Genomic DNA, 18,870 nt, shown 5'->3' with positions numbered 1-18,870 from the left:
GGCATTCTAAGGAAGGTGGTCAGAGACTGTAGACATGCAGCTGGAGACTGTTAGAAACCACAGGAATCCAAAAGGGGTGGCCAAAGGCTACAGGCATTCTACAGGAGGTGGTCAGGGACTGTAGACATGTAGAAGGAGACTGTTAGAAACCAAAGGTATCCTACAAGGGATGGTCAAAGGCTACAGGCATTCTAAGGAAGGTGGTCAGAGACTGTAGACATGCAGCTGGAGACTGTTAGAAACCACAGGAATCCAAAAGGGGGGGCCAAAGGCTACAGGCATTCTACAGGAGGTGGTCAGAGACTGTAGACATGCAGCAGGAGACTGTTAGAAACCACAGGAATCCAAAAGGGGTGGTCAAAGGCTACAGGCATTCTATGGGAGGTGGTCAGAGACTGCGGATATGCAACAGGTAATAATCAAAGTTTACAGGCGATACAGTCAACAGTGGATGGCTTCAAACATGCTTGGGATAAACATTGATCTATACTCAGACAAAAAAGTTTACCAAAAAATCAAAACAAAAAAATGAATAAGTAAAACAATGGGCAGACTGGATGGTCTACTCTATCTCTTGCTGCCATCACGTTTCTATGTTTCTATTTATATCGGCCATAGAGTGAATCAGAAAAATACCACACTCTGACCACTAGATGGAGCTGGGATCATAAGAGTTAAATACATCTTAGTAAGAAGAGATATAATGTAACAATTCTAGAGAACGCTGGAGGGAATTAGCAAATCAGTGTAGTCATGGTTACCATGGGAATCCCCATTTATTTGCCACATTACATTGTATCTCTTATACTAAGATGTGTTTATTTCCTATGATCCTTAGTTTCACCTTGTGGCCATTATGTGGTCATTTCCTGATTCACCCCATATTCTTGACTCCAATTGTTCTCTTTTGTTGTCACGCTCTCCCATTGGAGACTACAGGTGGCAATGCCAATGTACATTGCACAGGCCTGGTCCGCTGTTGTGTAAGGTAACCACATTTTCAAAATTAAATCCATATATTTATATATATATATACTTTTTCAAGTTTGCCAAACCCTTTTGATAATATAGTGTATCATAAAGTGCTCGTGTGCATAAATGAAAAATAAGCAAAAATGTATAAAAAAGTGAAAAGTTCTTTAAAGAATTTGTGAAAAAATCATGAAGTCCAGCTTCCCAAACATATACTAAATGCTTCTGTGCAATGTGTGTCCCCACCACATGAAGGTCTATGGACAGATTCTCACCTCTTTATAAAGACCTTTGGATTATAAAGGTCTAATCACGCTCTCTACGAGCTGGGATCAGCTAAAATGAAGATTCCTTATTCTTGCTTTTCAGTCCACTCCCAATTGGTCTGAACAAATACAGGATGTAAAACACAAGAACCAACAAAAAGTGCTCTCTGTATATTGTCTTTACAATAACCTATTTATTAAAAACCACACTCACTATAATATAAAAGTAAGTCAAGCAGTGTTACAGAGCAGGATAGTCCCTGTTACCTCCCAGAGCTCCGCCCTACGCGTTACGAGTTCAAAGTGACTTTATCAAGTTCTTAGTAGTTAACCACGGCAAAACTTGGTTATGCAATATAAGTAATCCAAAAATCTCACCCACAGAAGTTCAAAAAGTTCCCGTCCGGAAACATTGCAGACCTTCCTCTTACAGATATATTTTAAGACCGTATGAGCGGCCGCTCATACGGGGCACAGGGGCGCCGCCCCCACCCCAATCCATGTACCCAGGCCCATAATCTACATTTAGGGTGCCAGACGCATGTTTTTTTTTTTTTTTGAAGCACATGATTTCTCGACGTGATTCCTCTCAAGCTTGCCTTGCATACACACGATCGTGAAAAAAATGCTTGAGCAAAGCGTGGTGATGTACAACACGTACGACGGCACTATAAAGGGGAAGTTCCATTCGAATGGCGCCACGCTTTATGCTAATTTCCCTTCTCATAACTTGCTTCTGAGGATGCGCGTTTCCCCCCCCCCCCCCGTTAAAGCGTACACACGACTGTTTTTCACGACGATAAAAGCGACAACGTGTCGAGCAACGAGAAAAAATAGAGCAGGTTCTAAATTTTTAATGCCCATTTTTCTCGTCAAGAAAAATGCCCTGGAGCCTACACACGACCGTTTTTCACTGCCAATTAAAAAAATTGTGTTTTTCTCGTCATGAAAAACGGTTATGTGTACGCGGCATGAGGCTCTAATTGTCTTTAAAAAAGGGTGGACTTGGGGTGCAGCTCTGTGACATTAGCAAATTTATTTTACGCTAATGTCTACCTGTTTCTCCTGATTGGCCGGGAGGAGAAGTGACTACTGGGATTCAAGAGGAGACGCAGGGGGAGGGAAGCCAAAGTCGCGACCTGGATGGGGTAAGTGTGTTGCTGGCGAGAGGCGAGCAAAGCAGCGATTGATCCATCGAGCGACAGGGGGAACGGTGATTGATCGATCGAGCCCTAGGTGGTTGGTTGGCTGACTTGATCGTCAGCTTCATCAGGTGGCCAAAATTTGATATTTTCCTGATTCCCTCTGATCTTTATGACAGATTCAACTACTTAAGGGAGTGGTGGGATGAAACCATTTGGAGATATCGTCCCTAATAAAGTACAGAACACAGTTTTTTTTATATATATATATAAAGAGGGACTTTAAATATATCTCCAATGGTACACATAAATATAATTTAAAAGTAATTATACATCTTTATCAATACACATTAAAAACCCATAATGTATAAAATCATTACATATCTAGATAGATTTTGTGGGGAATTGTGTTTTAGGCTCCCTCTAGACCGTTTGATATAGGTCAACGTGTTTCGCAGGACATCCCACTTTCTCAGGACCTTTGTTCTCAACTTGGTAAGATCATAACTTGATATATGTACCAAGTAGGGTTGTCCCGATAACGATACGGGATGAATACCACGCATTTAGGCGAGTACCTGCTCCCGATGCCTTACCCAATACTTGGTCGGCGGGCAGAGTCAGTGGGCGGAGAGGGCTGGAGGAGTCAGTGGGCAGGGAGGGTTGGCGGGGTCAGTGGGCAGAGAGGGCTGGCGGAGTCAGTGGGCAGAAAGGGCTGGCAGAGTCAGTGGGCGGAGAGGGCAGGCGAAGACGATGGATGGAGAGGGCTGGCCGAGTAGGCGGGCGGAGAGTGAGTGCTCACCTGCAGTGGAACTTGGTAAGCTGGCAGGGGTGTAGCATGCAGCCGCATCAGGATCGGTGAAAGCTGTCACATTAATTCGCCCTTAGCTATGCCCATCTTGGTACACCCTGCAATTGGCTGCAGTAAGCCAGCAGAGGACATCTTGTTACACCCAGCCCATAGAGTTTGGGCTGGGTGTAACAAGATATCTGCTGCTGCGTCTTGCAAACTGCAAACGGGTCTCTTGGCTGCTTCTCTGATTAATGCTCTCCTTGCCCGGCCTGTTAGTTAAGGTGGACGGCCATGTCTTGGTAGGTTATCAAGGAGTTATGGATTTTGCTGTATAACAGCTCCCAGGTTGTGGCACTTGGACACACCAATGCAGTTTTCAGTTGAAAAGCAAAAGAACTAGGTCAAAGTACACAGTCAATGGACCGGTTCAGGGACAAGCTAAAAATCAGAATGGGCAGTGAATAAGTGTACTAAGATATATGCTGAAGTTGGGAACAGGAAGTGGGGCATTCAGGAACTTGAAAACATGTGAATATAGGGGGGTCAATGTGTGACACAGGATGCGCTGGGGTCACTGGATGACACTGGATGCTCTTGGGTCACCCAATAACACCTGATGCTCTGAGGTCAATGGGTGACACCAAATTTACAGTAGGCACAGTGATTGCCGAGAGCACAGGGGTACAGCGGTGCAGGGGTACAGGGGTGTAGAAGTGTCCAGGGGTCACATTGGTTGGAAGACATTAGAGGCACAGGGGAGTTCACAAGGTGCAGACACTAAAATCACAAGGAATGCTGAAAACGCCGGGGTCTAGGCCCTGGCACAAAGACGTGTCACAAGAGTACATTATGGAGTCACAGGAGGACATCATATATACCAGGACCAGCTCAGGTACAAGGTCAGGCTAAAGTTCAGAGCAAGCAACTGATCTGAGCTGATCTAGGTCAACATTTGGTCAACTATTGCCCTCTAAATTCATGTTTCAAAAAGTGCTTTTCTATAAACTTTAATATAAATTGTGCAAGAACCTATTGTGTTCTAGAGAAACAGGGTTTAATCCCTCATATTTGTCCTTATTACCTGTATCTCATGCTCTTTTTCTCTGCTATGGTAAGGCCATGCGTGCGCAGAAAGCCCTCAAATCCACGGTCTACCTGTCGGTGGGCGACCCAACGGTGGGGTGGTGACAACGGCTCCCCCAGTCCTGACCCAAGCACTCTTCCTTTCCATCTTCCACCCTTTCGTAAGGGGCTTCCAAAGAGGTCATTGCATGGAGATTTATAGGGGTACATGAGGGACAGGCACAAAGGAAGGAGGTGGTCGAGGGACCAGTCTTGGTCAACCTAAGAGGAGAAAGTTACCAGTGGTGATGATTGACGGAAAAAGAACAGAATGCTGGAATAAAGTAGAAAGTGGAGACAGAAAATGTGTTGATGGAGGGAAATAATGTATATCGGATGAAAAGAAGTGAAGATAGCAATGAATAAATGGTTAAAGTCGTGAAAGGAAGACAGGGTGATTAGTTGGGTCCAAAGGGAAGGAGACGACAGTAGGCTCTGAGCTGCATGCCGAGCCAATGCTAGAGAGATTAAACATTACTCTCGCCTGAGATATCTCACAGGAACGCGGAGCGCCACATCCATGTCCCTTCTGTGCCTGAGAGCCTGGGGGGGCCACAGCTGAGGCACCAAACTCCATGCCAACCAGAGACGGTGAGAAAGGGGAGGAGGAGAATTCGAAAGAGAAATATTTAGAAGACGGAAAGACAATTACATACTAAGGGCCAGATTCACAGCGGAGATACGACGGAGTATCTCAGATACTCCGTCGTATCTCTCAGAGTATCTATGCGACTGATTCATAGAACCAGTTACGCATAGATATCCCTAAGATCCGACAGGTGTAATTGTTTTACACTGTCGGATCTTAGGATGCAGTACCGCGGCCGCCGCTGGGGGGACTTTGCGTCATAAACCAGCTTCGGGTATGCAAATTAGGAGTTACGGCGATCCACGACGGATTTTCGTGTTCGCTACGTCGCCGCTAGTCTAGTTTCCCGTCGTCGTTTTTGGTGCCTTAACTTTACACAGCAAACGTATTGCTGTATAAAGTATGGCCGTCGTTCCCGCGTCGAAATTTAAAAATTCACGGTGTTTGTGTAAGCCGTCCGGGTATACGGAATTACGATACGCGCGTTGCCGTTCGAAAAAATTACGTCACTTCGCGCAAAGCACGGCGGGTAATTCAAAAGGGAGCATGCGCAGTAGGTCCGGCGCGGGAGCGCGCCTAATTTAAATGGCACACGGCCCTTTTAATTACGCGGGCTTACGCCGGAGGCCGCCGGCGTAGGTTTTCATTGCAAGTGCTCTGTGAATCAGGCACTTGCGATGAAAACTTGCGGCGGTGTAACGTATCTACGATACGTTACGCCGCCGCAATTCTACCTGAATCTGGCCCTAAGTTAGGTTGAAATTAAGTTGATCTAGTTCAACCATCAGAAAAATTAAATAAACAGAAAACCTCAATATACAGGACCCCATACCCACAAATGATCCAGAGAAAGGGAAAAACAAACCTTTAAGATGATGGATGGAGTCGACGGGACTCAGCAGAAGAATCTCCTAAGGGGTATCTAAAGGGGATCTTTGTGTACTGTCTCCCCCTTCTTTCTTTTTTTTTTTGCTGCTTTCTCTTTTTTTAAAAGGAAAAAAAGGAAAGGGTTTTTTGTTTTGCACAAGAACAGGGCTGATTGAGCTTTTGCAATCCTAAAGAGCCAAATTACCCTTAAAAAACACCTTCATTTTATATTCCCTAACAACTCCAGAGCATTTGGCCAAAGTGGTGAAGTTCTCTCTTGCTTTTAGGGAAATGAGAGCTCTCAATTTTGCATTACTGAGAAAGTTGTTTGGATGAGGGTTAAACAACATCAGCAATTACAGAACAAGTCCAAGATTTACAGTGCCTTGAAAAAGTATTCACACCCCTTGAAATTTTCCACATTTTTCCATATTACAACCAAAAATGTAAATGTATTTTATTGGGATTTTATGTGATAGACCAACATAAAGTGGCACATAATTGTGAAGTGGAAGGAAGATGATAAATGGTTTTCCAAATAAATATGTGAAAAGTGTGGAGTGCATTTGTATAGCGCCCCCCTGAGTCAATACTTTGTAGAACCGCCTTTACCTGATTTTACAGCTGCAAGTCTTTTTGGGGATGTCTCTACCAGCTTTGCACATCTAGAGAGGGACATTTCTGCCCATTCTTCTTTGCAAAATATCTCAAGCTCTGTCAGATTGGATGGAGAGCGTCTGTGATCAGCAATTTTCAAGTCTTGCCACAGATTCTCAATGGGATTTAGGTCTGGAGTTTGACTGGGCCATTCTAATACATGAATATGCCTTGATCTAAACCATTCCATTGTAGCTCTGGCTGTATGTTTAGGGTCGTTGTCTTCCTGGAAGGTGAACCTCCCCCCCCCCAGTCTCAAGTCTTTTGCAGACTCTAACAGGTTTTCTTCTAAGAATGCCCTGTACTGTATTTGACTTCATCCATCTTCCCATCAACTCTGACCAGCTTCCCTGCCCCTACTGAAAAAAAAGCATCCCCACAATATGATGCTGCCACCACCATGTTTCACGGTAGGGATGGTGTGATCAGGGTGATGTGCAATGTTAGTTTTCCGCCACACATAGCGGTTTGCTTCTAGACCAAAAAGTTCAATTTTGGTCTAATCTGACCAGAGCACCTTCTTCCACATGTTTTCTGTGTCCCCCACATGGCTTCTTGCAAACTGCAAAAGGGCCTCTTGGCTGCGTCTCTGATTAATGATCTCCTTGCCTGGCCTGTCAGTTTAGGTTGACTGCAATGTCTTGGTAGGTTTGCAGTTGTGCCATACTCTTTCCATTTTCGGATGATGGATTGAACAGAGCTCCGTGAGATGTTCAAAGCTTAGGACATTTTTTTAAATAAACTAACCCTGCTTTAAACTACTTAATATTTTTAACCCTGACCTGTCTGATGTGTTTTTTGGCCTTCATGATGCTGTTTGTTCAATAAGGTACTCTAACAAACCTCTGAGGGCTTCACAGAACAACTGTATTTTTCCTGAGATTAAATTACACACAGGGAAACTCTATTTACTAATTAGGTGACTTCTGAAGGCAATTGGTTCCACTAGATTTTAGTTAGGGGGTATCAGAGTAAAAGGGGCTAAATACAAATGCACGCCACACTTTTCACATATTTATTTGTACAAAATTTTGAAAACAATTTATCATTTTTCTTCCACTTCACAATTTGTGTTGGTCTATAAAATAAAATACATTTATGTTTTTGGTTGCAACATGACAAAATTTTGAAAATTTCAAAGGGTGTGAATACTTTTTCAAGGCACTGAATTGACCTTTACAAATAAGCTTCTATATGTTGGCATAGATGGAATATACTACATTATACAATTTGCTTGTTTAATTTTCCTTTAGATTTACTAAAACAATTCGATATGAAGCAAGCCCGGACTGGCCACAGGGCAAGCCGGGCATTTGCCTGGTGGGTCAGGGCCGCCAGGCCACATGTACCAACAGGAGCTGGCTAATGCAGGAGTTCCCATCCCCCGGGCCACAAACCGGTAACAGTCTTTGGCCTGTTGATGACCCGGGCCACACAGCAGGAGGTAAGCGGTAACCATGGTCTGGACAGGGCTAACACAGACCATGGTCGCCGCTCACCTCCCACGATGCGGCTATGCCTGTGTCTCTCCTCTCTCGGCTCTTACAGAGTCAGTCCTTCGCACTGTAATGTATAGGGGCACTGTGATATAAAGTGGGGTGCACTGTAATAATTACTGTGACCCTTTACAGTGCAGTCCCCTTTATATCACAGTGCCCCTTAACAGTACAGTGCAGAGGACTGACTCCATGAATATGCCATCGCCAACCGCCCCCATGAATATTCCCCCCCAGGTCCCTGGAAAAACAATTGGCTGCTCAGTCTAGGGTTGTATATAGACAGGGTAGGGTAGTAAATAGACAGACATGGGTAGTGCAGGGTGGAAGGTTTCTATGGGGCGCATGGTGGAAGTTTTAGTTTGCCTGCTGGAGGGAAAGACAGGTATTTTAAAAATCTGAATCCCCAGCGTGGTAATCAGGATTTTGCCACCCCCCTACCCTGGTGCCCTAGGCAGCTGCTTGATCTGCCTTTTTCTGCCGCCGGCCTTGTCTCTGTTTCTAGTCCGTACACGTGACGAGAAGGTCAGGGGGCACTACACATACATTGTGTATTTCCAGGAAGTTTTTTTGGGTGTATTTAGCACACTTTTTTCTTTTTCAATTTCCTTTAGATTTTCCTTCAACCATGTAGTTTAAGGGCCTGGGCCAATCAGGCAGGCCCTTAAACTACATGGTTGAAGGAAAATCTAAGGCCGGCGGCAGAGTGTACTGCGCTCGGTATATGTCGGCGGCGGCGCTCAGAGACAGCGGGTCAGCGTATAACGTGCACCTACGATTTTCCCCTGATTTTAAGGGGAAAAAAGTGTGCGTTATACGCCGATAAATACGGTACTTCCCATCCTTGCCAATTCTGGCACTTCGCTCCTACATGTAAAAATCTGCTCGCGGTCACGCCCTGTGCCGCCTCCTAGCCTTTATGCGAGAGGAGCCGAGCGTGGACGAGTAATTATAGCCGAGAGTACCCGAGTGTACTGCGCTCGGTATATGTCGCCGGCGGCGCTCAGAGACAGCGCGGGAGAGCTCAGAGACAGCGCGGGAGAAGCGAGGAGGACACCACCGAGGCCGCAGACGGATGCCGGACCGGACAAGGCCGCCAATGGACGCCGGGCAAGACACCGTCAAACTGTAAGTAATTCTTTTTTTTCCCAGGAATTTCCCTTCTAGAGTATGGGTGCGCGCTATATACACCGGTGTGCGCTATAGGAAGATAAATACGGTAGTTAACTTTTTGGAGACATGCTACTGAATAATGTCCTTACGTCTTTTCTTTTGTCTGAATGGGTCTAATAATATTAAGGACTTTTTTGCCACAAAAACAGGTCCAGGATGGTTGAAAAGAGCTCCTGCAACCCCAACCAGCCAACAACAACAACAAAAAAAAACTTTGAAAGCATTTGTCCAAAATTGTCAGATTTTGGAAAAATGTTGGTGAAATTTTGGTAAAATTTTGGTGAAATTCTTGCTGATTTCGGGGGAAATTAAAACTTTTCATCATCTACTTTGGATCAATGAATTCTTCAGCATAGCAAAAGTCCACGAGAATGCTACAACTACTCGCCATATTTCACAAATGTGCTGATTTGTACTCACTATAATAACATTTAAAAATAGACTTCTATAATTAGAAATGTACATAAGGGCGCTAATGTGCGTCTTCCTCTGTCTCGTCTCTGATGAAGCTGTCCTCTCTCTCTCTCTCACATCCAGGAGAGGATTCTGGGAGGAGGAGAACGTCGCTGAGAGCGAGCACAGTGTGCTGATGATAACAGGCCCTGACACCTCTAGGACAAATCACACTCCCCCCAGTCCGGGGACGGGTCACATGACTGTATATATAATAATATCCTGCGGTGTGTTTACATTGTGTGCCTGACTAGTCCCCCCTCCCTGTACAGGAAGCCCTGTATGTGGGGGGGTTGGCGATGCCCCCCGCTGTTTACATGTACACATGCTAAAACGAGCATGCCATCAGGGGTTGCTCTGACATTCAGACGTCACTGACAGATCTTCGCCGTAACATATGGGCATAGAGGGGCTGGCATTGCCCCCGCTCTGCTTATCACAGGGATTGGTGCTGCCCGTTGTGTCCATGTATGCATAAAGCAAGCTTTAACACCCAGGGACATTCCCTGTCCCTAGAAATGTGGAACGCTACTATTTTGAACTTGAATGTTCTCAAACCATTTCAAAAAAGCTTTACCAAAGCTAAATGATAAAAAAAACCTTCAACTCAGGATATGTTGATATGATTATTATTATTATTTATTTTATTATTATTATTAGTAACCACTTACCTGCAATGCCCACCCACAGTACTTTTACTAACCTACTGGTACGTTGCGGCACACATGCGCATTGGTGTGCCCCCTGGGAATTCCGTGACTGCTCTGTCCGGTGGACACAGCGGATTACGGCACTCAGTGCCCCGACCTCTGTAATTGGCCGGGGTATCATGTGATCGATATGACCAATTATATTGATTACCCGATTACAATTACAAGTAAAAAAAACAGTAGCAAATGTTTTCCATTCAAGTGGAACTTCACTCTTCCAATCAGAATTGATTATTTTTAATCATCATGCTGCTAGCAATAGATAGGAAATTATATTGTATTTACTTGCTTTAACCACTTCCATACCGGGCCTATTTTGGCACTTCTCTCCTACATGCATAAATCATAATTTTTTTGTTAGAAAATTACTCAGAACCCCCAAACACTATATATGTTTTTTAGCAGACACCCTAGGGAACAAAATGCCGGCCATTGCAACTTTTTATCTCGCACAGTATTCGCGCAATAATTTTTCAAACGCCTTTTTTGGGGGAAAAAAACTGTTTTGTGAATTAAAAAATAACAAAACAGTAAAGTTAGCCCAATTTTTTTGTATAATGTGAAAGATGATGTTACGCCGAGTAAATAGATACCTAACATGTCACGCTTTAAAATTTCGCACACTCATGGAATGGCGCCAAACGTCAGTACTTAAAAATCTCCATAGGCATCGCTTCTTTTTTTTTACAAGTTACAAATTTAGAGTTACAGAGGAGGTCTAGTGCTAGAATTGTTGCTGGCACTCTAACGCACGCGGCGATACCTCACATGTGTGGTTTGAACGGCGTTTACATATGTGGGCGGGACTTACGTGTGTGTTCGCTTCTAAACGCGAGCTACCGGGGATAGGGGCGTTTAAAACATTTTTTTTCATTATTTTATTTTACTCAATTTTTTTTATTTTTACACTTTTTTTTTTGATCACTTTTATTCCTATTACAAGGAATGTAAACATCCCTTGTAATAGGAATGGTTCGTGACAGGTACTCTTTATGGAGAGATGCAGGGTCAATAAGACCCCAAATCTCTCCTCCAGGCTGGAAAGCATTAGATTGCGGCTGTGTTTACATTCCAGGACCCGGGTGTGACGTCATAACATCGCGCCCGGGCCTCCGACGATCATAGAGATGACTGGTGACCATCTGGTCACCAGTCTACTCTATGGTTTCCATCGGAACGCCGGCGGATCGTTTCTCTGGGTCTCCGATGGCAAAGGAGAGCACGGAGAAGCACCAGATGGCGGCGGGAGGGGGGGCGTCCCCTCCCGCCGCCTATAAGAACGATCAAGCGGCGCTATGATCGTTCTTATGGTGCAGGGATTCGTCGGCTGAAGAGATGGATATCTGAATGATGCCTGTAGCTGCAGGCCTCATTCAGATATCCCCACTGAAAGTCCAGGACGTCATATGACGTCCTTGGGCAGGAAGTGGTTAAACTTTTTTTTTTAACATTTCATAAGTTACTTCCTGTAACAGGCGCTCTGCGCGCCTGTTACTTCTATTTAAGACAGGCGCTTTCAGCGCCGTAATGCGTTCCATGCTGGAACGCATACGGCGCTCGCGCAATGACGTCATCGCCCGGCGCCGTCATGCGCTCCAGCGTGAAGTGTGCTGTGGAGTACGGCGGTCCTTTTTGAATCAGTGGGATGCACTGCAGCTGCATACTTGCCTATAAAGGCATTCAAGACTCACTCAGGGTGTTTCTATTATTGTCAGCCGTAGCCTGTCAGGCGGAGCTCGGCCTACGCTACACAGATGGATGCCATTGCTCCCCATGCCGGAACACCAATCCAGCCTCAACTACCTCTTTAATACCATCTACACTTACTACTACTCTGAGCCATTGCTGGGGAAAACCTTTCAGACTTCCCTACGGAACATCCTTCACCACAGGATCCCTAGTACCTATACTGAAGAAGCCTGCAAAACGGATAAGTTGTTATTCTGTTACTTGTAGTGCTATAGCAAGACCTTCTACCTATATGCCAACTATACAAATGCTATTTCTTATCATGTCTTCTGCTGATCAACATCTAGGATGTAAACATCCCTTGTAATAGGAATAGTGCGTGACAGGTCCTCTTTATAGGGAGATGTGGGGTCAATAATCTCTCCTCCAGGCTGGTAAGCATGAGATCAAAAAAATAAAATTCACGATCTTATGCCGACAGCCGCGATCGCGACTTTGTTTACAATCGTGTCCAGGACGTGATGTCCCTCCCTGTTATATGGTGACAACACCTGGTCCCTGTCTCCCAATTGTGCTCCTGTGTTGTCAACTTGACACCTTGAGGTCTGTTTATAAAACATTCGTAGGACGATTGTCACACACATTCGTGCAGGATGGACAAATATTCCCAGTATTTTATGTAATAGATTAATTCCCATGAATACCATCTAGTGGTCAAAATTAGGTATATTTTCTCATTGAGATAGTTCAGAAAACATATACAGGTACCACCTTTTTGTCTAGTAATAGTAATAGGTAAATCAGCGCCATCTAATGGCCATAATGAGGTAACGTTTTCTTGTCTACTGCAAAATGAAAATATACCACATTTTGGCCACTAGATAAAGACGACAGATAGGGATTAATCTATTACAATCTATTACAGAAAATGTAGAGAGAGCTCATACAACCTGCATAAATGTGTTTGACATTTATCCAACGAATGCTCTGTAACCGGACCCCATGGACTTCCAAGGGGGGCTAGTGGCCATGCATTAGGCAGACGTGGTCCACTGTTGTCGCCATCAGGAAACCCCAACTGAGAAATTCCCCCATCGCTGGAGAGTATGTAGACAGGAAAGGGGCTGCAAAGAGGATGTAGGAGATCAGCAGCACTGAGCTGCAATAAAGATGAAAGCAAGTATTTTATAAATCACAGTGCTGCAGCAAATTATGGGGCAGTTTATAAAGCAGAAAAAGTGTCATTCACTAAAAATTCAGTGCAGGTGAAGATCTACTACCACTGTTTTTTTGTAGCATATGACAAACAAAACAAAGACAGCGCCAGAATTACAGAGTGAAAAAATATGAACACATGGAGGCATGTAAAGCACCAAAAAATGAATCGATATGTCAATGGTAAAAATAAAAAATAGTGGTGCACGATAACTTGGAATTGCTCACATTGTATATTGCATATCTTGCATTACAAAGCTGGAAATTTGGAGACTTTGCTCTTGAGACATAATTTTTTATAAATTTCTAACTTACATGATTGTGGGACTTCAACATCCTTTTTTGTTGTAGCGCTACTTTAAAAGATTTCCTTGGTTTGTTTTTTTGTAGCATGGCACCTCTAAGGCCCCGTACACACGACCAAACATGTATGCTGAAACTGGTCCGCGGACCAGTTTCAGCATACATGTTCGGTCATGTGTAGGGGCGAGCGGGCAGAATTCCAGCAAACATTTGCCCGCCGGGCCTTTTCCCAGCGGGCAAATATTCCTGGACTTGTTTTAAAACCGTCCGCTGGAATCCTGCCCGCTCGGACATGTACGGTCGTCAGTACAGACCTACCGTACATGTCCGAGCGCCCACCGTCCCTCGCATGCGTCGAATGACTTTGACGCATGCGTGGAAGCATTTAAAAGGCAGGCCCGCCCACGTCGCCACGTCATCGGCGCGGACACGCCCCACGTATTGTTTACGCGCGGACTTCTGTACGATGGTTAGTACAGCCATCATACAGAAGTCCCCGGGCAGACATGTACGGTGAAAACGGTCCGACGGACCGGTTTCATCGTACATGTTTGCCCGTGTGTACCCGGCCTTACACTGCATTACTCTGCTATTTACATTGTTTCTGGTAATGGCACCTATACATTGTGGCATTGGTGGCTTTGTCTGCCCATAACACGTGCTGCCTGCAGAGACAGTGCCACCCATGCCGCCAAATCGCCTATGCCGTATGTGTGCTGCAGACAGTGCCACCCATGACGCTAATGCCCTAACGCATGTGCTGCCTGCAGAGATAGTGCCATCCATGCCACACAATATGACATTGGCGGCATGGGTGGCACTGTCAGCAGGTAGCACATGCGTTATGGCATTAGCGTAATGGTCTGCAGCACATTGCGGCATGAGAGACAGTGCCACCCATGCCGCCAATGCCGTAATGTTCTGCAGACAGTGCCACCCATGCTGCTAATGTCATAACGCATGTGCTGCCTGCAGAGGAAGTGCCACCCATGCTGCCAGTAGAATTATGCCATTGGCAGCATGGGTGGCAGTGTCTGCAGCACAATATGGCATTGGCGGCATGGGTGGTAAGGTCTGCAGCACAATATGGCATTTGGGGAGGGGCAATGGGCGGAGCCAGGGTGGGGCTGAAGGAGGGACCAGGGGCGGGACCAGGGGTGGAGCTGAAGGGGGCCCCATCAGGTAGGCTGTACGGGGCCCCATGATTTCTATCAGCGGCCCTGCTCGTACACACGATCAGTCCATCCGATAAGAACGGTCTGAAGGACCGTTGTCATCGGTTAACCGATGAAACTGACTGATGGTCCGTCGCGCCTACACACCATTGGTTAAATAACCGATCGAGTCAGAACGCGGTGACGTAAAACACAACGACGTGCTGAAAAAAAAGAAGTTCAATGCTTCCAAGCATGCGTGGATTTTTAACCGATGGTCGTGCCTACCAACGATCGGTTTTGACCTATCGATTAGGAATCCATCGGTTAAATTTAAAGCAAGTTGGCTTTTTATTTACCAATGGTTAAATAACCTATGGGGCCCACACACGATCGGTTTTGACCGATGAAAACGGTCCATCAGACCGTTGTCCTCTGGTTAACCTATCGTGTGTACGAGGCCTAAAGACTCAGTACAGGGATGGTGGGAACCACTCACAATGAGAACAGAAGGTGTACAGGCCCATTAACTCAGCACAGAGATGGTGGGACCCCTCATAATGGGCACAGCATGTGTAGAGACCCATTAACTCAGCACAGTATGGTGGGAACCCCTCATAATGGGCACAGCATGTGTAGAGACCCATTAACTCAGCACAGTATGGTGGGAACCCCTCATAATGGGCACATTGGGTGTACAGATCAAGAAACCCAGCACGGAGATGGTGGGAACCCCTCATAATGGGTACAGCAGGTGTACAGACCCAAGAACTCAGTAGAGGGATGGTGGGGACCCCTCAGGTGTACAGACCCAGGAACTCAGCACAGGGATGGCGGCCCCATAATGGGCACAATAGGTGTAAAGACTCAGTACAGGGATGGCGGGAACCCCTCACAATGAACACAGCAGGTGTGCAGACCCAGGAACTCAGTACAGGGATGGGGGGGGGGGGACCCGCGTAATGGTCTCAGCAGATGTACAGACCTGGGAGTTACCACTCCCATAATGAGGAGAGAAGAAATCTTACACCTCTAACAAAAGAAAAAAACATACTTATTAGTCCATGGAGTCCATTGTTTTCTCCCTTGAATCCAAACTTCTCTGCTCCTGTGGTACCATTCTGAATGGAGATCCCGTGCATGTGCAGACATGCCGCTGGTCTCTGCCTCTTTGGTCTATAGACTGATTTTCCCTGTGTCTTTTATATTTGCTTGGAGTTCACCTTTAGAGTCCCTCTTCATGATATTTAAAAAATATTACTCCTGCATTGCAAGAGTTTAATGTTATTCCTAAGGGTAGAGGAATAAGTTGTAATACTTACCTTCATCGCAGTCTTCCTCCATGCTGTGCTGCTGTTCTTCTTACCAGCACTCTGTCTGGTGGTCTCACTCTGATGTCATCACATACAATGGAGGACCAGCAGTCCTGCATGTACGAGAGTATGCGAGGACCCACCAACGTCCAGGAGTGCCGGAGAGAAGAAGAGAAGAGGAAGCCTGCCAGAGCAAAGAATAAGGTAAGTATTATGATGTATTCCTCTGCCCCCTAGACTTGACATGTAACCCTTGCAATACAGATAAATGTTACACACATTCATGCAGGCTAGTCAAAATGTTCCCATATTTATTGTAATAGATTAATTCCTACGATCATCAGCGCCATCTAGTGGCCAAAATGCAGTATATTTTCGAATTGATTTTTTTTAGAAAACTATACTGCGTTTTGACCACTAGATGGAGCTGACAAATATAGGAATTAATCTATTACAGAAAATGCAAGTTGTCCAGCCAGCATGAATATGTATGTGACATTCATCCAAGGAATGTTTTATAAATAGATCACATAATGTCCATTTTTTTTAATTTAGGTTTGGTGCTTTTTTAAATGAGGATTCCAGCTGGAAGATAAGAAGGACGGTAGCTGATTTCAGCCAATGAAATTCAGATTAAAAAAAAAACATCCATTGTCCTTGGATGCACTGCTACCTCTGTAGACAAACCGTAGGCCAATTTCACACGGGCAGACCGTTGAGGTCCGTCTGTCAGTTTTTTCGGCGGACCTGAACGGGCGCTCTATGTAAGTCTATGGAGCGGACGGATGGTGACCATGTCCGCTGACATCTGATCCGCTAAAATCAGACGTATGGCGATACATCGCCATCTGTCCTGGCGGATTGGATCGGGTGAGATCTGATGAAAACAGACATGCTGTCCATTTTTGTCCAATCTCTCCATAGGACTCAGCGGCACTCAACAAGCCCCTCCCCGCTCAGTGAGCAGAGAGGGACCTGTCATCCACCGGCTCAGCGGAGATCAACATAGAGATCTCCCACTGAGCTGGCAGACTCTGTGGCAACAGATCTGCCTTGTGTGAAGGAGGCGTAAACATCTGATCTCAGGGGAAAATAAATAATCTAAAAATATGTTTTTCTTCACAACCACTATTATTTACAGTGGGGTTGCATGGACAACTATAAACATTCGCCCAAAACCTTTGTACATAAAGCAATTGCTTTCACTCACCTGTATCTCATACCACTTGGTATCGTAGAACTTTCCTGGCCTTGTGTTTGGCAGTCACGCGCAGTGTGCAGGGGCGGACCACCAGCCGTTCCATTTTCTCCCCGCCTCTTCAGCTCCACACGGGGCTTCAACTTTTTGGAAACTTTAAAGCCATACAGTTCATCCACGCTGAACCTGCTGGCCCTTGCGATGCTGCCCCGAGGAGGGTGAGAAAACATGTCCGAAACTAGAGGGCCAAGGAAAGGGTTTGTCACAGAGAAGAAAGCTTCAACATGTAGAGCTTTGGAAGTGAAGAAGTAAGGGGGTAAAAAGTTGGTGAAGGAGGACTGATGTACCAGTAAGGGCCTCCAAGGTAAAAATTATGGAGGACAGAAGAAAAGACTAAAAACCTGCAGAAGAGTTAAGGAGAGATTGGTGGTTGCTATGGGGAAGAGTTAAGGAGAGGTTGGTGGTGGAGGTGAGAAGAACATACTTGGGCAAGTCAATGGTGGGACAAAGGTTGGAAAGTTAGTATGCAAAAAAAAAGGGAATAGTTAAAACCCCAAATTTTTTTTGAATAAAAGAAATGAAGACACACGGTTTAAGAAGAGTCAAATCAGATTACAAGAAGTAATGAAAAAGAGAAGTTACAAGGGGGGGAAATGGAAAGATTAACAAGAGGTAACAAGACAACTGAACACACATGAGCAGATGACAAATGATAGGTTGAAGCCAGATTATACAGAATTAGGAAGTCATGAAAAAAGTGAAAGGACACGGGAGGCCAGGTGATGGACAGATATTAAAATGGCTACAAAGAAAAAAAAGGGGAACATTTTTTGTTTTGGAACAATGGGTGAGGTGAGAATAACATGCGCTTGGGTTGGTTAGTGGTGAGACACAGGCTGGGTAGTTAATATGTAAAAAAAAAAGTTAAAGTAAAAAAAAAAAAAATGGAGGATCAAAGCAAAGAGATGAAGATATACAAATTTTTGAAGAGTCAAAGCAAGTGATGTAGAGAATAAATCCCAGGAGATTAAATTGAATTTGGGAAGATGGATGAGCAAGAAAGGTATTTAAAACACACATGAGCAGGGGGATCAATGTTAGATAGGAACACGTCTGAGGAGACAAAGTTAGGAGGTCTTGAAAAAAGTGAGAGGACAAGGGAGGCCAGGTGAGGGAAGGGAAAAGGTGTTAAGATGGACAAAGGAAAGTGTGGAAGGTTTATGTTTTGGAACAACTGGAGTTAAGGAGAGGTTGATGGTTGACGTGAAAAGAACAAGCGCTTGGGGTAGGTCAGTGGTGGGACATAGGTTGGACAGTTAATAGGTTAAAAGCCTGACAGGACAGGGTTAGGACGGAGGTCACAAAAAAAGTGAGAGGACAGGTGGGGACATGGAAGGCCAAGCGTTAAGACAAGTACAAAGGAAAATGTGGAAGGTATATGTTTTGGAACAACTGGAATTGCTTAGAAGTTAAGGAGAGGTTGGTGGTTGACGTGAGAAGAACATGCGCTCGGGGTAGGTCAGTGGTGGGACATAGGTTGGACAGTTAATAGGTTAAAAGCCTGACAGGACAGGGTTAGGAGGTCACAAAAAAAGTGAGAGGACAGGTGGGGACATGGAAGGCCAAGCGTTAAGACAAGTACAAAGGAAAATGTGGAAGGTATATGTTTTGGAACAACTGGAATTGCTTAGAAGTTAAGGAGAGGTTGGTGGTTGACGTGAGAAGAACATGCGCTCGGGGTAGGTCAGTGGTGGGACA

At 45.1% G+C, this 18,870-nt stretch overlaps 1 protein-coding gene across 1 annotated transcript in view; it reads right to left on the bottom strand.

Moving 5' to 3' along the window:
* KCNAB3 (potassium voltage-gated channel subfamily A regulatory beta subunit 3) overlaps positions 1-17,669 on the bottom strand; it is a 171,399-nt gene extending 153,730 nt beyond the window's left edge. Inside the window, exon 1 of the mRNA XM_040346790.1 lies at positions 17,125-17,669. Coding sequence (XP_040202724.1) covers positions 17,125-17,342 — 218 coding nt within the window. The 5' untranslated portion in view covers positions 17,343-17,669. The remainder of the gene's footprint in view (positions 1-17,124) is intronic.
* Positions 17,670-18,870: the final 1,201 nt, after the last annotated feature.

Source organism: Rana temporaria, chromosome 3, assembly GCF_905171775.1.
Source record: "Rana temporaria chromosome 3, aRanTem1.1, whole genome shotgun sequence".
Lineage (NCBI taxonomy): Eukaryota > Metazoa > Chordata > Amphibia > Anura > Ranidae > Rana > Rana temporaria.
The sequence above is the reverse complement of the archived record's forward strand: the minus strand, read 5'-3'. Positions and strand labels throughout refer to the sequence as shown.